This window comes from Cibotium barometz, chromosome 57 (genome assembly GCF_041138505.1).
Source record: "Cibotium barometz isolate CiBa-2024 chromosome 57, ASM4113850v1, whole genome shotgun sequence".
In the NCBI taxonomy this organism is placed as follows: Eukaryota; Viridiplantae; Streptophyta; class Polypodiopsida; order Cyatheales; family Cibotiaceae; genus Cibotium; species Cibotium barometz.
In genome coordinates this window covers 40622650-40646871 of record NC_141102.1, presented here as the reverse complement: position 1 = coordinate 40646871, position 24222 = coordinate 40622650, and the positions used below count along the sequence as shown (strand labels likewise).

The following is a 24222-nucleotide window of genomic DNA, read 5'->3' as shown; positions in this document are numbered from 1 at the left end:
ATGGTGAGTACTCTCACTGGACGTCTCCCATGCCGTGCTAGTATGGTCCTGATCCTCTGTTGTAGTCTCCGCCGGTGTCGAGATGGGCCTCTCATCTTGGGGCGCCTGGACCGCCCCAGCTCTATAGCCCGATCAATCAGTGTACCTCTAGTGCGGCTATACTCTGGGGCTAGCTGCAATGCTTGCTGGCCTGACTGCTCAATCTTTGGTCGAAAGAAGTCTGTAATCTGCCTCTGTAAGTGTCTCTCCCTCTCTGATCCCCTCCCTCTCAAGAGACCCTCTCAAGAGAGAAATGAAATGAAATGAAATGTTATATTAACGTCTTCAAAAGGCCAGAGAGAGAGAGAGAGAGAGAGAGAGAGAGAGAGAGAGAGAGAGATGATATAAAACACCATTTCACCAAAAAAAAAAAGAGAGAGAGAGAGAGAGAGAGAAATGAAATGATATATTAATGTCTCTAAGAGGCCATAATGGCCTATGAGACCAAAACTGAGAGTACATCTGAAGTCGGTGTCTCATCAAAGAGAACAACTAAATGAGACTAAAAATTACAATAAACTGATTGTCCTACAGTTATAAGAACAGAACTGTAAGACTCCGAGATGATACTGAGTAGAAAATACTGGAAAATGTATATCAAGTAGATCCATGTATGCTGATCAGTTGAAGTGTTGCCCTCTCCTTAGATCAAGTATCTCCGCCATGGGGCTATCTAGAATGAAGAGGCGTAGAAGCGAGGTAGGCGCCTCCGATGCCGAGCAATAATGGCTCTGATCTGGCGATGGTGAGGATGTTGTGGTCGGGATCCTGGTGGGCGTGGCTGAGGAGCACGACATAAGATGACTGCTCTATCAGTGGTGACTCCCTGGGAGCGTGGTCGGTGCCCTGATGGCCCAATGGAGGAGGTATCAGGAGGTGTGTGGGCTGGGTTGTTGGTGCTGGTGCCGAAGAAATCTGTTAGGGTACTCTGTCTAGGTACATCATGGCTCGGTCTCCTATCTGCCAAGAGGGTCTCTCTGTGTCTCCTGAGCTCAAGCAAGAACAATCCCAGGCATCTTTGATCCTCAAACTCCATGACCCTGCGTAACGGCCCAAAACCCTCTCGAAAGAGGCAGTGATATCTCCCTCGGATCTCATGATAGACTGTACATCAGCAAATGTAGTGTTCCTCTGTCTCTGCCTCCTGGTACCATAGCTAACAAATGCGGTCATCCACGATCTGATGCACATATTGCCCTATCTCAATCCGGAGCTAGTGTGCTGAGGTCCGGATCTGTTCAATGGCACAACATATCCCATGTGATCGGTGTACATCCATGTACGCTGGGCGGGTGATATCCGATGAAGCCGAGGGGGGAGGGATGGGACGAGCCGAAAGGGGGGGGGGGGGGGGGGGGGGATGAAGGAGCGAGGGCTAAGGAGGGAGCTCTGAGGAAGAAGGGTTTATCTGCGAGGGAGGGAGGCGGCTGAGGCTGCGAGGCTGAGTTGGCCTGGGACTCTGATGGGAAAAAGGCCCTCACAAGAACCTGGAAACCTCGAGAGGGATCACGACGAGGTAACGGTCTCCAAAAAGGGGGCTGGGCATGATTTTTCTCTTTTTCTCCTCTTTTTTTTTTTTGGGGGAGGGGGAGGGGGGGGGGGGGGGGCGCTATGACAAGTGCTCACAACGGTTCTCTAACAAAACGGTATCCTCTAGAGGCCTGCCAGACGGCGCGCTCTGCTCTAGAGGTCCGACGGTGGTTCCACCTCCAACCAGAGGCCTGCCATTCTCCTACACCGAGATCCTCAAGGGCCGGGACCTGATGCTAAGATCCCCCCCTCCCCCCCTTATGAGGAGCTGAGTTGGAGATGGACGAGGGGCCAGGGGCTCTTGGACTGACGGTAGACCTGGTAGTAACCACGCCCCAAAGGATAAATATAAGAAATCTTACCATGCTCACCAATGAGGCTTGCCTCTACAAAAGATTCCTAAGCTGTCCATGCACCAGGCGGCTACCTACAATCTTGTAGACCAGGGTGGAGGCCTCCAAGGAGGCGACAGTTGCAGCAAGAGGAGCTAAAGATCTGCTTCAAAAAAGGAAAGGCAAGGGGCAGCAGCCTCGGTCGGGGATGACCGAACGGCTGCCATGGAGTCCTCCTGGAGGTAAGAAGACAAAAAGAAGACACCGACAATTTTTTGAAGAAAGAGCCTACCCGAAATTTGAAAACACATGACGAAGGGGCGAGGAGGATAGGGCTCGGGGGGACGAAGAGGGTCAGGATGACAGGAACAGGCTGGTGAAGAAATTGAAGGCGGGCAGAACAGGCTGGCGGGCAACAAAGAGGGCAGAAGCGGGGCGGGCGGAAGAGACAGGTAGAAAGAAGGACAGCCAGGAAGAGGCGGAAAGGAAGCACTCAAAAGGAAATAAGACACCTTTCAAGAAGGCAAGACCTAGTAAGTATCCTCTCTCCTATGAATGTGTGCATCTCAACTCTACAAACCTTGGGTGCTAAGGAGGGTCACCTTCAGTGTCAACGGGCAGGTTGCCGGTTATAGACCCTGTGGAGAGGATTCTGTTGGAAAAGCTAGATCCTCTTGCCTCTAGCCACCCACTGTCATGGCCCTGTGAAAATGAAACAGCACAAGTGAGGGCATGGTGGTTGCAGAGTCAGAATATTGAATGATTCACATGGGGGGTGCCCGGATAGAGTCAATGATGTGTGGACATCCCTAGGTGTGAAGGGGGGGAACTAGAACATTAAACTTCTAATGTTTATTTAAGTTGCCCCTAGGCCTTAGTGGCCCCTAGGGACTTTTAAAGTTTGGGGGCCCTAGGATTATTATGGGGAGGAGGCCACTTCACTTTTGGAGTGTGTGCTTCTCTCTCCTCCCCCTCTCTCTAGCTTTTGGGAAAAAGAGTCGTGGAGCACTCTTGTGGGTTCTCATGCGTGGAAAAGCTGAAGAGGAAGAGTCGACTGCAGATTTTCTGTTTTGCTGCTGTTTTCTGTGTGCAAACCAGCCGTACAGCCTTGTACGGACAGGCTGCAGGTTCTCTCTTGGTCCAGGCTACGCTCAGGAGCTGCTGCGGGTCTATCTCTCTGCTGGACAGGCTGCACAAAGGCTCTGTACAGGCTGTGCAGACAAGTACACTGCAGGTACAGCACTGTACGACTGCCGTACAGTGTACGGACAGTTCAGGCACAGTTGTACTGCTGGCGGCGCTGGACTGAACTGCAGTAGGCGGCGCTGGACAGGTCTGGCTGCGCAGGTTCAGGCGAGTACAAGTGTAGACAGCAGGAGGCGTTTGCAAGTACAACTCCTGGCACGTATCCCGAGGTAGTACAGACAGATACGGGGCTGTTTTTCAGATCTGTATAGTCAAAGACAGCATAGAAGTGAACACAAGGAGGAGGGTACAGACAAGTACGTGCATGCGTGTGAAGCAGGGTTGTGGAAACAAGTGCCTGCAAGTACAGATTGGTACCGTTGCTTCCTCCAATGCTGATTCACGAGCTGATTTTGGTAAGCTCCTCATCTGTTCATCTATCTCTCTTTCTACTGCTTGATGTCTGTTGCAGATATGAGCTATCTGGCCCCTTGTGAGAGGAGGGGTATGGCAGATTGACAAGGGTTGAGACAGAGTTTGGACAGTACATGTATGTATGAGCTGAGATGTTGAATCATGTGCTTGAGTTATGCCAGATGTATGCTCATGGCTGCCCTGCTTAGTGGTCTTGGCTGATCAGAGGGAGGCACAGTGTGTTATTTTGAGACACAGATCTGTGTACGTGGATCCTCTGTGCTAAGAGGTATTGTGGGCCGTCAGATTGGACATACAGGTGTAATCTCTTGGCTGATTTTTGTTGTACTCAGTCACATTTTTGGAATTGAATAAAGAAATACCGCAAGGGGCGCCAAGCTTTGGGGCCAATAGGTGTCGCCTTGTTTTCAGATTTGGGCACTCTAGCTCCAATCTGCTTTGTTTTCATATCTAGACTACAAGTGGACGGGTGACTGCTAGTCTACCGCACTCTGGTTTTTATCAGAGGCCGGTTTCAAGGTTCCGTCCCCGGGACCAATCATCAACTTTCTGAAGGGGGTGAGCTCGTGGTTGCTTTGAAGAAAGCCATCATTGAAAATTCAGCAAACATGTCTGATACAGAGGATGAGTACTTCTATCATGAAGAAGAAGAGCAAGAGACTTCTCCTGAGAGAGATGTATCTGAGGATATTTTTGCAGCAGAACAGGCTGCAGATGTTGAGCCTTATGAGGATGTAACACAGCCAGAAGATGTGCATGGTAAAGAGGATGATGATGCTCGGTTCAAAGATCGTTTGGCTGGTGTTATGGAAACTTTTATGCAGCTCACACAGAGTGAGAGATTTGCTAAATTTATGAGATCCCGCACAGAGCCCGAGAAAAAGAAGAAGGTTCGTTCTTAGTAAGAATCTTCCGTAGGGTCATAGTGGTGCCATCCCACAGGAACCATCTTTTGGATAGTTTCCGAACATGCAGCATGCTTATGGAGCAAACTCTCAGAGTTCCTTCTATGGACAGCCACCTATTCCTCAGCAGAACATGCATCCAGGTTATTTTGGTGGTGGCTCGGTGTTCCAATCTATGACTGGGGGTTACCCTCGGGGAGGCATGGGTATGCACGGGCCTTTTGGAGCTAATTTTCAGCCTGGTATGCAGGGGAACAAATATGGTGGTATGCAGTCCGGTATGCAAGGAAATATGTTTGGAGGCATGCAACCTGGGATGCAAGGCAATATGTTTGGTGGTATGCAGCCAGGTATGCATAACGGAATGTTTGGAAACATGGTTGGAATGTATGGTATGCCTGGTGTGGGAATGGGAAATGTTGACCCAATGATGGGCATGAATGTTGGGGGCAGCAATCTTGCGAAACCACTTCCATATGATAATCTAATGCCTATGGGAAAGGCGAAGGATTACAAGGAAGGGGGACCTGCAGTGAAGTTTGACACATTCAGTGGGGCCAAGGATAAACTTAAAGCACTTACCTTTTTACAACAGTTTGATGCTGCTTTTTCTGGTGGGAATTACACGGAGTCCTCTAAGGTGAGGAAAGCTGCCACTTTTCTCAAGGGCAATGCTTTGCAGTGGTGGTCTACTCTTCTTTTGCAGGGCATAGCACCCACTACATGGGCCAATTTAAACAGGTTTTCTCTTCCGTATGGCTCACATCTACATTTGAGGTGGATGTTATGACCGCATGGCACAAGTTGGATGCTTGAAAGTGTGATAGTTTGGAGGATTATAACAAGAAGTGTTGGGAAGCATTACTCCCAGTGACTTCTTATCGTGCGGTGCCATTATCTGAGCAGGTAGAGAAGTATTGTTGTGGGCTGCCCAAAGAGGTGCGAGATTATTGTATAAAGACAAGAGTAACGAACATGTCACAGATGATTGAAAATGCCATGACAGCTAATGTGTTACTCACTGGTGGTTCATCTGGGTTTAAAGGCAGTAAGAAATTGAGCAAGAAAGCTGAAAAATTTGGGCATGCTTCTCATGATGCTAAAGGGTCTTCAGAGACGAAGTATAAGAAGTTGCCAATGCCCAAGAGGACTTCTGAGGAAAGACAGGTTTTGAGAGATGCTCATAAGTGTTTTTACTGTACTGAAGAGGGGCATATGTCATTCAATTGTCCCAAAAGAAAGTCCCAAAAGGACTCTGACAATAAAGGAGAGCCCAAGCCAAAGAAACAAAAGCCTTCTGCAGGCTTAGTTCCTGATCTTGTGGGGGAACAGCCAGGTGGTGACGCTACAGAGTTTTGCAGGGCATGGGGCAAAGTGAGAAATCAGAATGCCTTGATCTTCTTTGACACAGGTGCTAGAGCCAACTTCATTTCACCAGATTTGGCTGGCCGATTGGGGATTCGCGCAGAGCAGATGGGGCCGTTACATGAGGCTAATATGGCTTGTCCAAGGTATGCAGAACCCGTTACTCCTATCATTGGGAAACTTCGGCTTCATTTACAGGGTTATGTGGACAGCGAAGAGTTCTTTATCATGCCACTTGATGGCTGTGATGTTTTGTTGGGGATGCCATGGTGCCACAGAGTACATGCGGTGGTGGATACTTACAATAGGAAAATCACTCTGACTCATAGAGGGAAAGAACATGTATTGGATGTAAAACTCAAAGGGGAATCTGTTCCTATTGTATCCGCTTCGGCGATTTCATCAGTAACGAAAAAGCATCTTTCCGCGTACTTGATTTATGTAAAGGATGCACAGGATGATGAGTCTAAGTCTAATTTGTCTATGTTAGATAAGGACAGGACTGATTTCTTATGTGGGTTTCAAGACTGTTTTTCCGAGTCATTGCCAGGAGAATTACCTCCTGAGAGCCCAAAAGATCACGCCATAGATCTAATTCCTGGTAGTACTCCACCGAATAGACCGCCATACCGTGTTAGTGCAGCCCAACAGGAAAAGATTATGAGTCAGGTGCAGGAGCTTTTGAATAAAGGGTTGATACAGCCTAGCTCATCACCCTTTTGCTCACCTGTGCTCTTAGTGCAGAAGAAGGATGGTTCGTGGCCCATGTGTATTGATTACAGGGCGCTGAACAAGAATACCATCAAGAATGGATTCCCCATACCGAGGATCGATGACATCTTGGACCGCTTAATTACAGGGCTCCACAGTCTTTAGTCGTATTGACTTGAAAAGCGGGTATCATCACATACGCATTAGACTCGAGGATGTGCATAAGACAGCATTCCGAACCACGTTTGGGTTGTATGAGTTCTTGGTTATGCCCTTTGGTTTGACAAATGCGCCTGCCACATTTAACAGAATGATGGACAGGATTTTCAGGCCTCATAGAGAGTTTGTGGACACATTCTTTGATGATATGATTGTGCATTCACAAACTGAGGAAGAGCATAGAAGGCATTTGGCCATTGTGTTTGCAGAACTCAGAAATCATAGGTTGGTGGTTAATGGCAAGAAGAGTGAGTTCTTTTTGCAGGAGATACATTTCTTGGGGCATATTGTGTCTGCGCATGGAGTCCGTATGGATCCAGCAAAGGTGGAAGCAATTCTTAATTGGCCAGATTTGAGGACCGTGCATGATGTACGCAGCTTTCTAGGATTGTGTTCCTATTACAGGCGTTACATACGGCACTTTGCTGAAATTGCTTCGCCTCTTCATGCTTTGACGAAAAAAGCAACTCCGTTTAGATGGGCTGATCGGGAAATTACAGCATTCAAAAAGCTCAAAGAAAAGCTTACTTCGGACCCAGTATTGGTGTTACCGGACCTCCGAAAGGCTTTTGTCGTCTAGTGTGATGCATGTGGAAGTAGCATTGGTGCAGTTCTCATGCAAGAGGGACATGTCATAGCCTATGAGAGTAGAATATTGCAAGATGCCGAGAAGCATTTACAGGTTTATGAGAAAGAGATGTTGGCTGTATTTCACGCTCTTTCTACATGGAAACACTACTTGCTTGGGGCTGATTTCACTGTACAGACAGATCATCAAACCTTGCGTTATTTCCTCACGCAGACTAAGCTTTCAGAGAAGCATATGCGTTGGGCAAACTTTTTGTCAATGTTTCACTTCCAGATTGTGCATGTGGAAGGCAAAAAGAATGTAGTGGCAGATGCTTTGTCACGCAAGCCACAGGTCTCTGCAGTTTCACTTGCTTATCATCATGAGCTTGATGAAATGAAAGAGCAGTATGCCCATGATGAGGACTTTGAAAGGTTGTATGATCAGATGTCTGAGGGTCAGCGGCATGAGCATTATACTCTCACAGATGGGTTTTTATTGATGCATGGCAGACTGTGTGTTACCAGGCCATTGCGACTCAAGGTTATGATTGAAAGTCATGCTCCACCGTATGCAGGTCATAGAGGTATTGACGCCACGGTCAAAGCAGTGGAGACTTTCTTTTATTGGCCAACCTTGAGAAGAGATGTTGATGCCGCATCGTATGTTAGAAGGTAAAGTTTGACCGTCAGAAGACACCAGGGTTATTACAGCCTTTACCTATTCCAGATAGACCTTGGGAGAGCATTGCCATGGATTTTATATGTGATCTTCCACGGACACAAACGGGAAATGATGGCATCTAGACTATCATATGCAGGTTCAGTAAGCAGGCACATTTCATTCCCGTGCGTAAGACGATCAAAGTGGATCATATGGTGAAGTTGTTCATGGCGAACATCTTCAAGTATCATGGATTGCCTACGTCTATCATTAGTGACCGTGATCCACGGATGACGAGTTTGTTCTGGAGAGGGTTGTTTGACAACATGGGTACAACTCTCAAGTTTTCATCGTCATTTCATCCACAGACAGATGGTCAGTCAGAAGAGGCTAACTCGACAGTGTTGGATCTTGTCAAGTGTTATGTGTCAGAGCACAAGCAACAATGGGGAAAATATCTTCCTTTGGTGGAGTTTGCATATAACAACACTGTACATACCTCGACAGGCAAGGCGCCTTTTGAGATAGTGGAAGGAGGGAAGAAGGTACCACCCATTTTGCATACAAAGGATAAGATCTTTGAGGCTGATCAGTATGTGGAAAGTTTGGATGAAGCTTAACGGAGAGTTAAGTTGGCCCTCCAGAAAACTCAGCAGAAGCAAAAGAAAGCCGCAGACCGTCATCACAGACGTGATTTACAGTTTGCATTGGGTGATTGGGTTCTTTTGCGCTTTGAAAAGGTAGACTCAAGAAGATGAAGGGTAAAGAGCGCTTATTCCCTAAATTGAGCATGCGTTATTATGGGCCTTTTCCGGTTTTGGAAAAGATTGGTGAGGTAACCTATCGTTTGAAGTTACCAGATCACTGGAGGATTCACAATGCTTTTCACGTGAGTCTCCTTAGACCTTTCCGTGGGGATGTGCCTGAGGATGTATCAGATGAGGCTCAGCCGGAAGTTGAAGAACTTGATGAGGTTCTGATTCCAGAGCAGATACTGACACATAAAGAAAGGAAGGTATGAGGTAAAGTTTCCCGTCGCTATCTTGTGAAGTTCAAGAACTACTCACCGATGGATGCGAAGTGGATGGAGGAAGGTGACTTAACAGATTCACCTCAGGTTTTGCAGCTTTATCTCGATGCCTTTGAGTTAGAGCCGACTCTTGTTGTGGCTCATTCAGGTTCAGCAGAGCATGGGTCTGGAGCATTACCTGATGCTCAAGAGGGGGGGTAGCACCTCCACTCCCTTGATACAGACAGGCTCAGATGACATCTAGAGGTCGCTTGGTGCAGTTTTTATCTCACCCGAAGGTACTGAGGCTGACATTACATCTGTTTATGGGACTTCTATGATATATGTGTACTAGTCACATGGAATTTTGTGGATATGTATGGTTCACAGTGGTATACAACTTGGCTATTAGTATGCCATTGGTTTGTAGTGAATGTTGATACATGTGTATGGCTTAGAGAGATTGGGACGCTGATCTTGCCATATTGTATACTTCACTTTGGATATTTTGATGCATCACGAGAATGCAATCGAGGACGCTTGCCATTTCTCAAGAGGGGGGTATGTCATGGCCCTGTGAAAATGGAACAGCACAAGTGTGGGCATGGTGGTTGCAGAGTCAGAATATTGAACGATTCACATGGGGGGTGCCCGGACAGAGTCAATGATGTGTGGACATCCCTAGGTGTGAAGGGGGGGAACTAGAACATTAAACTTCTAATGTTTATTAAAGTTGCCCCTAGGCCTTAGTGGCCCCTAGGGACTTTTAAAGTTTGGGGACCCTAGGATTATTATGGGGAGGAGGCCACTCCACTTTTGGAGTGTGTGCTTCTCTCTCCTCCCCCTCTCTCTAGCTTTTGGGAAAAAGAGTCGTGGAGCACTCTTGTGGGTTCTCATGCGTGGAAAAGCTGAAGAGGAAGAGTCGACTGCAGATTTTCTGTTTTGCTGCTGTTTTCTCTGTGCAAACCAGCCGTACAGCCTTGTACGGACAGGCTGCAGGTTCTCTCTTGGTCCAGGCTACGCTCAGGAGCTGCTGCAGGTCTATCTCTCTGCTGGACAGGCTGCGCACAGGTTTTGTACAAGCTGTGCAAACAACTACACTGCAGGTACAGCACTGTACGACTGCCGTACAGTGTACGGACAGTTCAGGCACAGTTGTACTGCTGGTGGCGCTGGACTGAACTGCAGTAGGCCGCGCTGGACAGGTCTGGCTGCGCAGGTTCAGGCGAGTACAAGTGTAGACAGTAGGCGGCGTTTGCAAGTACAACTCCTGGCACGTATCCCGAGGTAGTACAGACGGGTACGGGGCTGTTTTTCAGATCTGTATAGTCAAAGACAGCATAGAAGTGAACACAAGGAGGAGGGTACAGACACGTACGTGCATGTGTGTGAAGCAGGGTTGTGGAAACAAGTGCCTGCAAGTACAGATTGGTACCGTTGCTTCCTCCAGTGCTGATTCACGAGCTGATTTTGGTAAGCTCCTCATCTGTTCATCTATCTCTCTTTCTACTGCTTGATGTCTGTTGCAGATATGAGCTATCTGGCCCCTTGTGAGAGGAGGGGTATGGCAGATTGACAACGGTTGAGACAGAGTTTGGACAGTACATGTATGTATGAGCTGAGATGTTGAATCATGTGCTTGAGTTATGCCAGATGTATGCTCATGGCTGCCCTGCTTAGTGGTCTTGGCTGATCAGAGGGAGGCACAGTGTGTTATTTTGAGACACAGATCTGTGTACGTGGATCCTCTGTGCTAAGAGGTATTGTGGGCCGTCAGATTGGACATACAGGTGTAATCTCTTGGCTGATTTTTGTTGTACTCAGTCATATTTTTGGAATTGAATAAAGAAATACCGCAAGGGGCGCCAAGCTTTGGGGCCAACAGGTGTCGCCTTGTTTTCAGATTTGGGAACTCTAGCTCCAATCTGTTTTGTTTTCATATCTAGACTACGAGTGAACGGGTGACTGCTAGTCTACCGCACTCTGGTTTTTATCAGAGGCCGGTTTCAAGGTTCCGTCCCCGGGACCAATCATCAACTTTCTGAAGGGGGTGAGCTCGTGGTTGCTTTGAAGAAAGCCATCGCTGAAAATTCAGCAAACATGTCTGATACAGAGGATGAGTACTTCTATCATGAAGAAGAAGAGCAAGAGACTTCTCCTGAGAGAGATGTATCTGAGGATATTTTTGCAGGAGAACAGGCTGCAGATGTTGAGCCTTATGAGGATGTAACACAGCCAGAAGATGTGCATGGTAAAGAGGATGATGATGCTCGGTTCAAAGATCGTTTGGCTGGTGTTATGGAAACTTTTATGCAGCTCACACAGAGTGAGAGATTTGCTGAATTTATGAGATCCCGCACAGAGCCCCGCACAGAGCCCGAGAAGAAGAGGAAGAAGGTTCGATCTAAGAATCTTCCAGAGGGTCATAGTGGTGCCATCCCACAGGAACCATCTTTTGGCCAGTTTTCGAATATGCAGCATGCTTATGGTGCAAACTCTCAGAGTTCCTTCTATGGACAGCCACCTATTCCTCAGTAGAATATGCATCCAGGTTATTTTGGTGGTGGTTCGGTGTTCCAATCCATGACAAGGGGTTATCCTCAGGGAGGCATGGGTATGCACGGGCCTTTTGGAGCTAATTTTCAGCCTGGTATGCAGGGGAATATGTATGGTGGTATGCAGTCCGGTATGCAAGGAAATATGTTTGGAGGCATGCAACCTGGGATGCAAGGCAATATGTTTGGTGGTATGCAGCCAGGTATGCATAATGGAATGTTTGGAAACATGGCTGGAATGTATGGTATGCCTGGTGTGGGAATGGGAAATGTTGACCCAATGATGGGCATGAATGTTGGGGGCAGCAATCTTGCGAAACCACTTCCATATGATAATCTAACGCTTATGGGAAAGGCGAAGGATTACAAGGAAGGGGGAGCTGCAGTGAAGTTTGACACATTCAGTGGAGCCAAAGATAAATTGAAAGCACTTACCTTTTTACAGCAGTTTGATGCTGCTTTTTCTGGTGGGAATTACACGGAGTCCTCTAAGGTGAGGAAAGCTGCCACTTTTCTCAAGGGCAATGCTTTGCAGTGGTGGTCTACTCTTCTTTTGCAGGGCATAGCACCCACTACATGGGTTCAATTTAAACAGGTTTTCTCTTCCGTATGGCTCACATCTACATTTGAGGTGGATGTTATGACCACATGCACAAATTGGATGTTTCAAAGTGTGATAGTTTGGAGGATTATAACAAGAAGTTTTGGGAAGCTTTACTCCCAGTGACTTCTTACCGTGCCGTGCCATTATCTGAGCAGGTAGAGAAGTATTGTTGTGGGCTGCCCAAAGAGGTACGAGATTATTGTATAAAGACGAGTAACGAACATGTCACAGATGATTGAAAATGCTATGACAGCTAATGCGTTACTCACTGGTGGTTCATCTAGATTTAAAGGCAGTAAGAAATTGAGCAAGAAAGCTGAAAATTTTGAGCTATTTTTTGGAATTGAATAAAGAAATACCACAAGGGGCGCCAAGCTTTGGGGCCAACAGGTGTCGCCTTGTTTTCAGATTTGGGCACTCTAGCCCCAATCTTTTCTGTTTTCTCATCTAGACTACAAGTGGACGGGTGACTGCTAGTCTACCGCACTCTGGTTTCTATCAAAGGCCGGTTTCAAGGTTCCGTTGCTGGGACCAATCATCAACTTTCTGAAGGGGGTGAGCTCGTGGTTGCTTTGAAGAAAGCCATCGCTGAAAATTCAGCAAACATGTCTGATACAGAGGATAAGTACTTCTATCATGAAGAAGAAGAGCAAGAGACTTCTCCTGAGAGAGATGTATCTGAGGATATTTTTGCAGGAGAACAGGCTACAGATGTTGAGCCTTACGTTATTATGGGCCTTTTCAGATTTTGGAAAAGATTGGTGACGTAACCTATCGTTTGAAGTTACCAGATCACTGGAGGATTCACAATGCTTTTCACGTGAGTCTTCTTAGACCTTTCCGTGGGGATGTGCCTGAGGATGTATCAGATGAGGCTCAGCCGGAAGTTGAGGAACTTGATGAGGTTCTGATTCCAGAGCAGATACTGGCACATAAAGAAAGGAAGGTACGAGGTAAAGTTTCCCGTCGCTATCTTGTGAAGTTCAAGAACTATTCACCGATGGATGCGAAGTGGATGGAGGAAGGTGACTTAACAGATTCACCTCAGGTCTTGCAGCTTTATCTCGATGCCTTTGAGTTAGAGCCGACTCTTGTTGTGGCTCATTCCGGTTCAGCAGAGCATGAGTCTGGAGCATTACCTGATGCTCAAGAGGGGGGTAGCACCTCCACTCCCTTGATACAGACAGGCTCAGATGACATCTAGAGGTCGCTTGGTGCAGTTTTTATCTCACCCGAAGGTACTGAGGCTGACAGTACATCTGTTTATGGGACTTCTATGATATATGTGTACTAGTCACATGAGATTTTGTGGATATGTATGGTTCACAGTGGTATACAACTTGGACTATTACTATGCCATTGGTTTGCAGTGAATGTTGATACATGTGTATGGCTTAGAGAGATTGGGACGCTGATCTTGCCATATTGTATATTTCACTTTGGATATTTTGATGCATCACCAGAATGCAATCGAGGACGCTTGCCATTTTTCAAGAGGAGGGTATGTCATGGCCCTGTGAAAATGGAACAGCACAAGTGTGGGCATGGTGGTTGCAGAGTCAGAATATTGAATGATTCACATGGGGGGTGCCCGGACAGAGTTTAAGATGTGTGGACATCCCTAGGTGTGAAGGGGGGAACTTGTTGAAATATACAAGTGAATAGGGTGTGTGTGGGAACAAGCTCTTGGATAGAGGCTGTAAAAGAGGAGATGTAATTGTGAAAGAACCTGTGAAAAGGTTAGAGGAATCTACTGGGAGAGAATAATGGGTAGCATGAGGGAATTTAGGAGTGTGGAGTTATTCTGGGAGATATTCAGGGAAAAGAGAAGAGGCGGAGAGAATCAGGCAAGAGGTGGAGATATTCAGGGAGTAAATCATGGAGAAATCAATGGGATTAGATGATTGATGTAAACACTATAAATTGAGGCATAGCCCTAATGAGAATTTGCTGGTTTTTGAGTATCCATGCCTACATTAATCTATCTGCTAATTATTCACTAATTACGTCTTAATCATTTCTTAATCACTTTGTTAATCATGTTGATTCTAGTGTATGATCCACCATAGCTCATCATTATGCTCAAATTTCAACATGGTATCAGAGCCATGCCTAGAATCAACTAGATTTATGAGCCCATTAGTGAATTAATTAGGATTAGTAAAATAATTAGCAAAAAATCAATTTTTTAGTAAGCTTTCACTCTTCCCCTTCACCCCCAGCCAGTGGAGGGTCTCTAGCATCTAGCACACTCAAAATTAGGGCAAGCCCTTCTAGCACATAATAGCCAACCCTAAGCTCTTCAAGCCTATGCAAAAAACGCAGCAAACCGCCAGCGCGTTTGGGAGAATTCGTCATTTTCGCAGGCGCCTGTTTCTGGGACTAATTTGCAGATCTTGAGCTCATCAAATCAAATTGAGCTAATTCCTCTTAGCCCAAGGTGTAATCAAGCATGCTCTACAAGCTGGTGAAGACAGAAATCAATTTCATCAAGTCTACAGAGAGATCAAAGCTCTTCATCAAATCTGCAGGTGACTTTGGTAAAACAGAGATTAAGCTTTCATTATTTGGTCAAATCTTGTGTTTCTTGGCTTAATCCTCTACTAGACTCATTGCTATTGATGCCTTTGAAAGCATTTGAGCTCATTTGAAGTGGAAGGCACCAGATCTGAGCTCCCCGCATACTCTGTTTTCTGCACACAAACCAGAGCATTAATTTGCTAATCAGTGATTAATCAGTGCTAATCACTGTACTTTGGTGCAATTGAGGGTTCAAATTAACCATTAGGTATCTGATACAGATCCCTATAACTTCAGATTGGAAATCGGAGTTGGTTTGATACCCCAACCATCCCGTACAAATTGGTTACCCTTAATTTAGTGTAATTTCTGGGAAAATTGTGCTGATAAAATTGTGAAAATCATCATTTTGCATTTAACCCTTGGTTAATGCCTGTAAATCTCACTCAAATTCAAGATTATTCACAGCCAGAATTGCATTTGGAATGTGCATGAGAATGAATGCTATACGCATTATGTATTGGGCACATTTTATCAGTGTAAAAATGGGAACAGACACTGCCCTTGTCCAGATTAAGGCAAGAGGTAAGACCTCCCGCATAATTTTGGGTTTGCATTGCATAATGACAAAAGATAAACATAAAAAGCCCAAAGGAACTGTCAGCAAAACATTGAAACATGTTGCTCACATGGAGCAAAAAGACCTGATGGACGAGCTCATGGCCCCAGCCATGAAAGAAGAAGAATATCTCTTCCCAAGAAGAGGATCCACACCGAGAAGAAGACCTGAAGGAAGACATGGACATGAGAAGAGAAGCTGCCACAAGAAGAGAAACTGCCACAAGAAGAGATGCTACCACGAGAAGAAGACTGAAGAAAAGAGAAGATGTGAGGCTCCAAAGAGTGAGGAGCCATGTGAAAATCTCTGAGAGAGAGAGAGAGAGAGAGAGCCCACAACCCAATGTAACTTGCCCCAATAAAGTAAAACCACCTCTGAGCCACCGATGATGTAGGCCACGTGGTAGTTGTATGTGTGAGCACTTTAGTCAAGGTCGCGGGCACTTATAGTAGCCTTGGACACATAGAGAGAGAGAGTGTCAAGGACTATGGAGTTTAGGGACTTGAGGCACTGGTCACGGACTGTCAAGTAAGAAAGAAACTTGATACAGGGTCCAGGTGTGCTGAGATAACTTGAGGGGAGGAGTAGACACTGGTCGCGGACTACCAAGTAAGGGGAGGCAAACTTGGTATAGGGTCTAGGTGTACTAGGAGTATTCACTTGAGGGGAGGTGTTGAAATATACAAGTGAATAGGGTGTGTGTGGGAACAAGCTCTTGGATAGAGGCTGTAAAAGAGGAGATGTAATTGTGAAAGAACCTGTGAAAAGGTTAGAGGAATCTACTGGGAGAGAATAATGGGTAGCATGAGGGAATTTAGGAGTGTGGAGTTATTCTGGGAGAGATTCAGGGAAAAGAGAAAAGGTGGAGAGAATCAGGCAAGAGGTGGAGATATTCAGGGAGTAAATCATGGAGAAATCAATGGGATTAGATGATTGATGTAAACACTATAAATTGAGGCATAGCCCTAATGAGAATTTGCTGGTTTTTGAGTATCCATGCCTACATTAATCTATCTGCTAATTATTCACTAATTACGTCTTAATCATTTCTTAATCACTTTGTTAATCATGTTGATTCTAGTGTATGATCCACCATAGCTCATCATTATGCTCAAATTTCAACAGAACTAAAACATTAAACTTTTAATGTTTATTAAAGTTGCCCCTAGGCCTTAGTGGCCCTAGGGAACTTTTAAAGTTTGGGGGCCCTAGGATTTTTATGGGGAGGAGGCCACTCCACTTTTGGAGTGAGTGCTTCTCTCTCCTCCCCCTCTCTCTGGAACCGTGGGTAGACGATCCATTCCCATTTCGCCTGTCTGCCCTGCTCGCCATTCATAGTTCGCCTGTTTGCGCCCTTTCCCTGTCTGCTCGCCTCTCCCATTTCGCCTGTCTGCCCTGCTCGCCATTCATAGTTCGCCTGTTTGCGCCCTTTCCCTGTCTGCTCGCCTCTCCCATTTCGCCTGTCTGCCCTGCTCGCCATTCCCATTTCGCCTGTCTGCCCGCCTCTCCCATTTCGCCTGTCTGCCCTGCTCGCCATTCACAGTTCGCCTGTCTGCCCTGCTCGCCATTCACAGTTCGCCTGTCTGCCCGCCTCTCCCATTTCGCCTGTCTGCCCTGCTCGCCATTCACAGTTCGCCTGTCTGCCCTGCTCGCCATTCACAGTTCGCCTGCTCGTGCCCTTTCCCCACCCACCCTTGCTCGTGCCGTTTCCCCACCCACCCTTGCTCAGGCCCCCAAGGCAGCAACATAACTCTCTCTCTCTCTCTCCTCCCTGCCTGTGGGAAGGACTGCAGAGTGATCTGGAGGAATGGCCCCGAGTCTCCAAGAGAAACTCGAGGCCCTCGAGATGGCAATGAAGGCACTAATCAAGGAGAACAAGAAGACAGCCGATTCCAACCTCAATGAGGTGGAAAACAAACTACATCGGCACATCATAGCTCTCGAAGCACGGGTCACAAACCTCGAACAAGAGAACACAGCACTCAAGGAGGAGGTGAGTGCATTGAAAGTGGAAATGGTAGCCATCAAGAATGCTGAGAAGGAAGAAGGGGAGATCAATGACAACACTCTCACGGCCATCAAAGAAGAGATCTCCAAGGAGATCACCAAGGACATGGAGGGAAAGCTCGAAGCCAAACAATCAGGATGGGTCGAGGTGGTGAAGAAGAACATCCGAAAAGAAGTGAGGGAGGAGACTCAAAGGGAAGAACACCAAATCATTCACACCACCATTGAGGAGGAGAAGATGAGGCATGCTCGCCGCCTCAACATTCGAGTCACAGGTATAGCCGAGACACCGGACTCCACCCCCGAGAAAGATGGACAGCTTCTATGCATGAAGCTCGGCTACAAGGAAGAGCACCCTCTCCCCTTCACCAAAGCGTGGAGAGCCGGGAAAGACTCAACACGCAAGCGAGCCCTCATCCTGCAGTTTGCAGGAGAGATGGAGAGGGTCACCTTCATGAGGAAGAGGGTCGTACTACGGGGTTTAGAGGGAGCTCCTATTTTCTTGGATGATGATCTCACGAGGATGCAGCTTGAGCATAGGAGGACTTGCATGCCACGAGTCTTACACGCGAGGAGAGAAGGCAAGAAGGCCTTCTATCGAGATGGTCGGGTCATCATTGATGGCCGGCCCATGGATTAGCGGTTTGGGGTCTATGGGACACAGACCAGGCCACTGACAGAGATACACATGGCAGTATGGAACTGTAATGGTTCACTATGGGTGCAGCCTGGACGACTGGAGCATGTTATGGTGGGGAGAGACATCATACTTCTGACAGAGACACATCAGAGCCCAGAGAGAGGGCTACCTCGAGTAGAGGGATTCCAGTGGGAGTCAGCATACAGGAGGACCACACGCCAGGGTACCTCGAGAGGGTCGGGGGGAGTAGCAATCCTATTCAGACGGGAGCTACAGGGGAGACTGAGAGTGGTAGCACAGGATCCAGAGGCTAGATACATGTGGATCAGCTTACAGCTCTCACAGGACAGGGTTATATACATAGCTTTATGTTACTTTTCTCCATTAGGATCATCCTATGTCATTACAGAGGACATGCCACAGGAGGAGGAGACAGGAGCCTCGCCATACACTTGTCTGTCAGAGGAGATTATGCATTATTCTACACTAGGGGAAGTATTTCTTACGGGCGACTTCAATGCCCACACACAGAGCAGACAGTGTGAGGTGTATGACTATGATGACATGGAGATCCTCCACCCTGTGGATCCAGAGGAGATAGGAGCTAGTCGGGCATCAGAGGACACTGGACCAGATAGAGGACATTATGGGGACCACTTACTAGAGTTGGGAGCCAGGCATCGTCTCGTTATTTATAACGGGATGCTACAGTGGCCGGGATCAGGAGGGCTGACATGCTTTCCACATGGGGGTCATACACGGACCGGAGGCACGGTGGTAGACTACATTATGGGGTCTTTGGAGGCATCACAGCTTGTCACCTCATTCTCCATTCCACCTCGTCCTATTGGGGCAGATCATACATACTTGGCATTTTCACTAGCCGGATCACCAGCATCACTGGCCCCCCACATACCGACGCCACACACTACCATCTACTTCACACATGACATGGCAGACATATACACTGGCAGAGTAGAGGATGGGCTCCTACTCATGGATCCCCTGGCACCTATGGATACCATTACAGCCCAGCTCGCATCACTCCTACACACGGCTGCATTACAGAGCTTCCCACATCGTGTACACTCAGGAGAGCCTGCGAGACCTGGGACTATGCCCCAGAACAGATGGTATGATGACGAGTGCAGAGCCCTATACTCACGGCTGCGCATACAGAGAGCCTTGGGAGCCATCACAGAGCAGGAGTCGAGGAGAGAGATGAGGAGACTTACTCGCCGCAAAAGGCGGGCCTTCGCAGAGATACAGGAGCTAGAGATCTTTCATTTCTTCATGAGTAGAGATAGCCCTGTCTCATGGCGGCACTTTAGAGAGCCCCGGACCCCGACACCTATTGCAGACCCACAGACATGGCACACATATGCAGAGGGACTATACCATGCCCCACAGCAGCCACCTATACCTCAGCCACAGGAGCCTCGACCTACCACAGCTAGCTTCTTTACCCACTCGATGGTACAGGAAGCTATCCGCCGCCTACAGCATGGACGGGCCGCCGACCATATGGGCCTGCAGGGTGAGCATCTCATATATGCAGTAGATTCTTTAGCTCCTTTTCTTGCACACCTGTTTAACAGGGCACTAGCAGAGGGTTTGCTTGCAGAGTGGACGATGCATACCATTGTGCCGATTCACAAAACAGGGGATATGCTCGATCCGAGCAACTACAGGACGGTTATGGTTGGCCACGTGCTGGCCAAACTGTATGGTGCAGTGCTGGAGCAGGAGCTTAGCTTATATGCTGAGCGAGCAGGTTTACGCTCATCAGGGCAGGCAGGCTTCAGGAGAGCTTTCTCTACCACCGACCATGTATTCACTTTGAGATGTATGATTGATCAGGCCAGAGTGAGGAAGAGAAAGCTCTATTGCTGCTTCGTGGATTTCCGCAAGGCATTTGACACAGTACCACGAGAGAGGCTCTTTCAGCGCCTGCAGTCTCTTGGCATACCAGCAGATATGACATGGGGCATCTATGCATTATATGAGCAGGTTTTTGGACGAGTCAGATGTCCAGGAGGCATGTCCGAGACTATTGCTAGCACCATTGGTGTGAAGCAGGGATGCCCACTTTCCCCCACGCTATTTGGGTTATACATTGATGAGGTGGCTGACTTCATTACACGGGGAGGCGGAGATGGAGTTGATTTAGCAGGTACCTCAGTACATATTATGCTCTATGCTGATGATATTGTATTAGTGTCTGAGTCTCCAGGTGGTCTACAGCAGCATTTACATGCACTCCATGATTTTTGCACACAGAGGGGTCTTACTGTGAACCTTGGGAAAACCAAGGTTATGGTCTTCCATACATCGAGACAGGGCAGGAGTCAGCTGACATTTACTCTCGCAGGATGCCAGGTGGAGGTGGTGACATCATACGTGTACCTAGGGGTTACCTTCTCTGCAGCAGCCACACGCTTCACCATGGGTTCAGCAGCCAGAGCTAGATTGACACGGGGATATGCAGCATTGGCTATGCTAGAGAGACAATGCCACCAGGCGCATTTTCAGGAGCCCCGGACGAAGGGGTGGCTATTTGACACATTAGTCACACCGGCATTGATGTATGGAGCAGCGGTATGGGCGCCAGGCCTTGCTACCCATTGGTGGACACAGATAGAGAGACCACAGGCCCTCATGATGGCACGCATGATACGCAGCAAACCGTCAGTACCTCATGACATTATCCGAGCAGAGTTTGCTGCGCCTCCTATGATGGTAGAGGCCATATTTCAGACTATATGCCTGCTAGACAGATTCAGAGAGATGCCACAGGACAGATTGTCATACAGAGCTTTTGAGGCATCTAGACAGCTGGCTGAGGCAGGAGACAGAGGATCATGGTATGCACAGGTCACACATTGGTTCTCACAGCATGGCCTAGACATGGATCATCTACCACCATTCCAGTATGATAGGGATGCACCACATATCCGTCTCTCTCATAGTGAGAGGAACAGAGTATTGAGACAGGATCTATGGCAGCTCTATACACGAGAGACATGGATATCGCCTACACAGCCTCTTCCACCGAAGATGCTATACTACAGAGATCACTTCATGAGTATCACTGATGATGGATTTATAGAGAGGCCTAGATACATGGAGGGCTTTTTATCACACGGCTCCCGAGTGGCTATTGGTCAACTCAGAGTTTCATCACACCGATTGGAGATTGAGACTGGCAGAGCAGCACGGATCCCCCGAGAGGAGAGGGTATGCAGATTGTGCAGAGAGGAGGTGGAGAGTGAGGAGCATTATGTATGCAGATGCAGAGCATATACAGCCATCAGAGAGAGATATCCCATTCTATTCAGAGAGCCACGTTCCCTACGCCAGATCTTTGAGGCAGCAGACCAGCGCATACTGGGGAGATACATTCTGGACATACAGCGCCACAGAGAGACATTATTACAGGCTCAGACAGCTCCAGAGGGGGGGAGACAGACACAGATTACTGCATTTTTTCAGAGATCCATCCCCCTCCCAGCCCCTACACGGCAGGGAATTACTCTCCAGAGAGCAGAGACACTTAGAGCCCGCAGGAGACAGAGGGCACCTGGCTTTCGGACACCACGCCTATACCAGAGAGAGATGACAGAGATCAGAGCTCAGTTTCACAGAGAGGGTGCGGAGCGACTGGCTCGCTTCAGAGCACACCCAGGCATGTTCTTCAGGGAGCTGTGGACACCCCCTTCACTGATGTATACCATTCTATACCCCCAGTATGGTACAGGATGGAGCTAGCTAGGTTGCATATCATGATTGTATACTCCATGCATATAGCTTTGCATTTTTCTCCTAGTAGTAGAGCTCCATCCCCCGCACACCCAGATTCAGCCTTTTTTTTTGTTCAGTACTTTTTCATTTTGTTGGGATGACAGAGGATACCCCATACAGGTACTCCGATTTGTCTCATAGGCCGAGTTCGGTCTTTTGGAAGACGTTAATAAAATCTTTCTTTCTTTCTTTCTTTCTAGCTTTTGGGAAAAGGAGTCGTGGAGGATTGATGCGCATGTTCTCAAGCGTGGAAAAGCTGAGAAGGAGGCGGCGGCTGCTGCTGAAGACTGTTTTGCTGCTTTTTTCTCTGTGCAAACCAGCCGTACAGCCTTGTACGGACAGGCTGCAGGTCTTCTCTTCTGTTGCTGGCTGCGCATAGGAGTTGTTGCAAGAATCTCTGCTGCGCACAGGTTCTGGACAGGCTGTACCAGCAGGTACAGCACTGTACGACTGCCGTACAGTGTACGGACAGTCAGGTACAGCAAGTACTACTGCAGGCGGCGTTGGACAGGTGCTGGGGACAGATCTGATTATGCAGGTTCAGGCGAGTACAAGTGTGGACAGCAGGCTGCGTTTGCAAGTACAACTCCTGGCACGTATCCCGAGGTAGTACAGACGGGTACGGGACTGTTTTTCAGATCTGTACTTTCAAAGACAGCATAGAAGTGAACACAAGGAGGAGGGTACAGACAAGTACAAACACGTGTGAAGCAGGGTTGTGGAAACAAGTGCCTGCAAGTACAGATTGGTACCGTTGCTTCCTCCAGTGCTGTTTCACGAGCTGATTTTGGTAAGCTCCTCATCTGTTCATCTATCTCTCTTTCTACTGCTTGATGTCTGTTGCAGATATGAGTTATCTGGCCCCTTGTGAGAGCAGGGGTATGGCAGATTGACAAGGGTTGAGACAGAGTTTGGACAGCATATGTATGTATGAGCTGAGATGTTGTATCATGCACTTGAGTTATGCCAGATGTATGCTCATGGCTTCCCTGCTTAGTGGTCTTGGCTGATCAGAGGGAGGCGCAGTGTGTTATTTGGAGACACAGATCTGTGTGCATAGATCCTCTGTGCTAAGAGGTATTGTGGGCCGTCAGATTGGACATACCAGTGTAATCTCTTGGCTGATTTTTGTTGTACTCAGCCATTCATATTTTTTGGAATTGAATAAAGAAATACCGCAAGGGGCGCCAAGCTTTGGGGCCAACAGGTGTCGCCTTGTTTTCAGATTTGGGCACTCTAGCCCCAATCTTTTCTGTTTTCTCATCTAGACTACAAGTGGACGGGTGACTGCTAGTCTACCGCACTCTGGTTTCTATCAAAGGCCGGTTTCACTAATTCCTGGTAGTACTCCACCGAATAGACTGCCGTACCGTGTTAGTGCAGCCCAACAGGAAGAGATTATGAGTCAGGTGCAGGAGCTTTTGAATAAAGGGTTCATACAGCCTAGCTCATCACCCTTTTGCTCACCTATGCTCTTACTGCAGAAGAAGGATGGTTCGTGGCGCATGTGTATTGATTACAGGGCGCTGAACAAGAATACCATCAAGAATCGATTCCCCATACCGAGGATCAATGACATCTTGGACCGCTTACAGGGCACCACAGTCTTTAGTCGTATTGACTTAAAAAGCGGGTATCATCAGATACCCATTAGACCCGAGGATGTGCATAAGACAGCATTCCGAACCACGTTTGGGTTGTATGAGTTCTTGGTTATGCCCTTTGGTTTGACAAATGCGCCTGCCACATTTAACAGAATGATGGACAGGATTTTCAGGCCTCATAGAGAGTTTGTGGGCACATTCTTTGATGATATGATTGTGCATTCACAAACTGAGGAAGAGCATAGAAGGCATTTGGCCATTGTGTTTGCAGAACTCAGAAACCATAGGTTGGTGGTTAATGGCAAGAAGAGTGAGTTCTTTTTGCAGGAGATACATTTCTTGGGGCATATTGTGTCTGCGCATGGAGTCCGTATGGATCCAGCAAAGGTGGAAGCAATACTTAATTGGCCAGCTTTGAGGACCGTGCATGATGTACGCAGCTTTCTAGGATTGTGTTCCTATTACAGGCATTACATACGGCACTTTGCTGAAATTGCTTCGCCTCTTCATGCTTTGACGAAGAAGGCAACTCCGTTTAGATCAGGAAATTACAGCATTCAAAAAGCTCAAAGAAAAGCTTACTTCGGACCCAGTATTGGTGTTACCGGACCTCCGAAAGGCTTTTGTTGTCCAGTGTGATGCATGTGGAAGTAGCATTGGTGCAGTTCTCATGCAAGAGGGACATGTCATAGCCTATGAGAGTAGAATATTGCAAGATGCCGAGAAGCATTTACAGGTTTATGAGAAAGAGATGTTGGCTGTATTTCACGCTCTTTCTACATGGAAACACTACTTGCTTGGGGCTGATTTCACTGTACAAACAGATCATCAAACCTTGCGTTATTTCCTCACGCAGACTAAGCTTTCAGAGAAGCATATGCGTTGGGCAAACTTTTTGTCAATGTTTCACT

General features: G+C 47.5%; 2 protein-coding genes across 5 annotated transcripts in view; one reads left to right on the top strand and one right to left on the bottom strand.

Moving 5' to 3' along the window:
* The window catches only part of LOC147606752 (uncharacterized), a 110070-nt gene that overhangs the window by 27721 nt on the left and 58127 nt on the right, over positions 1-24222 (bottom strand). The gene's annotated exons all lie outside the window — the stretch shown is intronic.
* On the top strand, positions 17751-21763 carry LOC147606753 (uncharacterized). Its single transcript, XM_086792105.1, has 2 exons — positions 17751-20079; positions 20278-21763. Exons 1-2 carry the CDS (start codon positions 17955-17957, stop codon positions 21672-21674), a joined length of 3522 nt encoding a protein of 1173 aa, XP_086648231.1. The 5' UTR covers positions 17751-17954; the 3' UTR covers positions 21675-21763.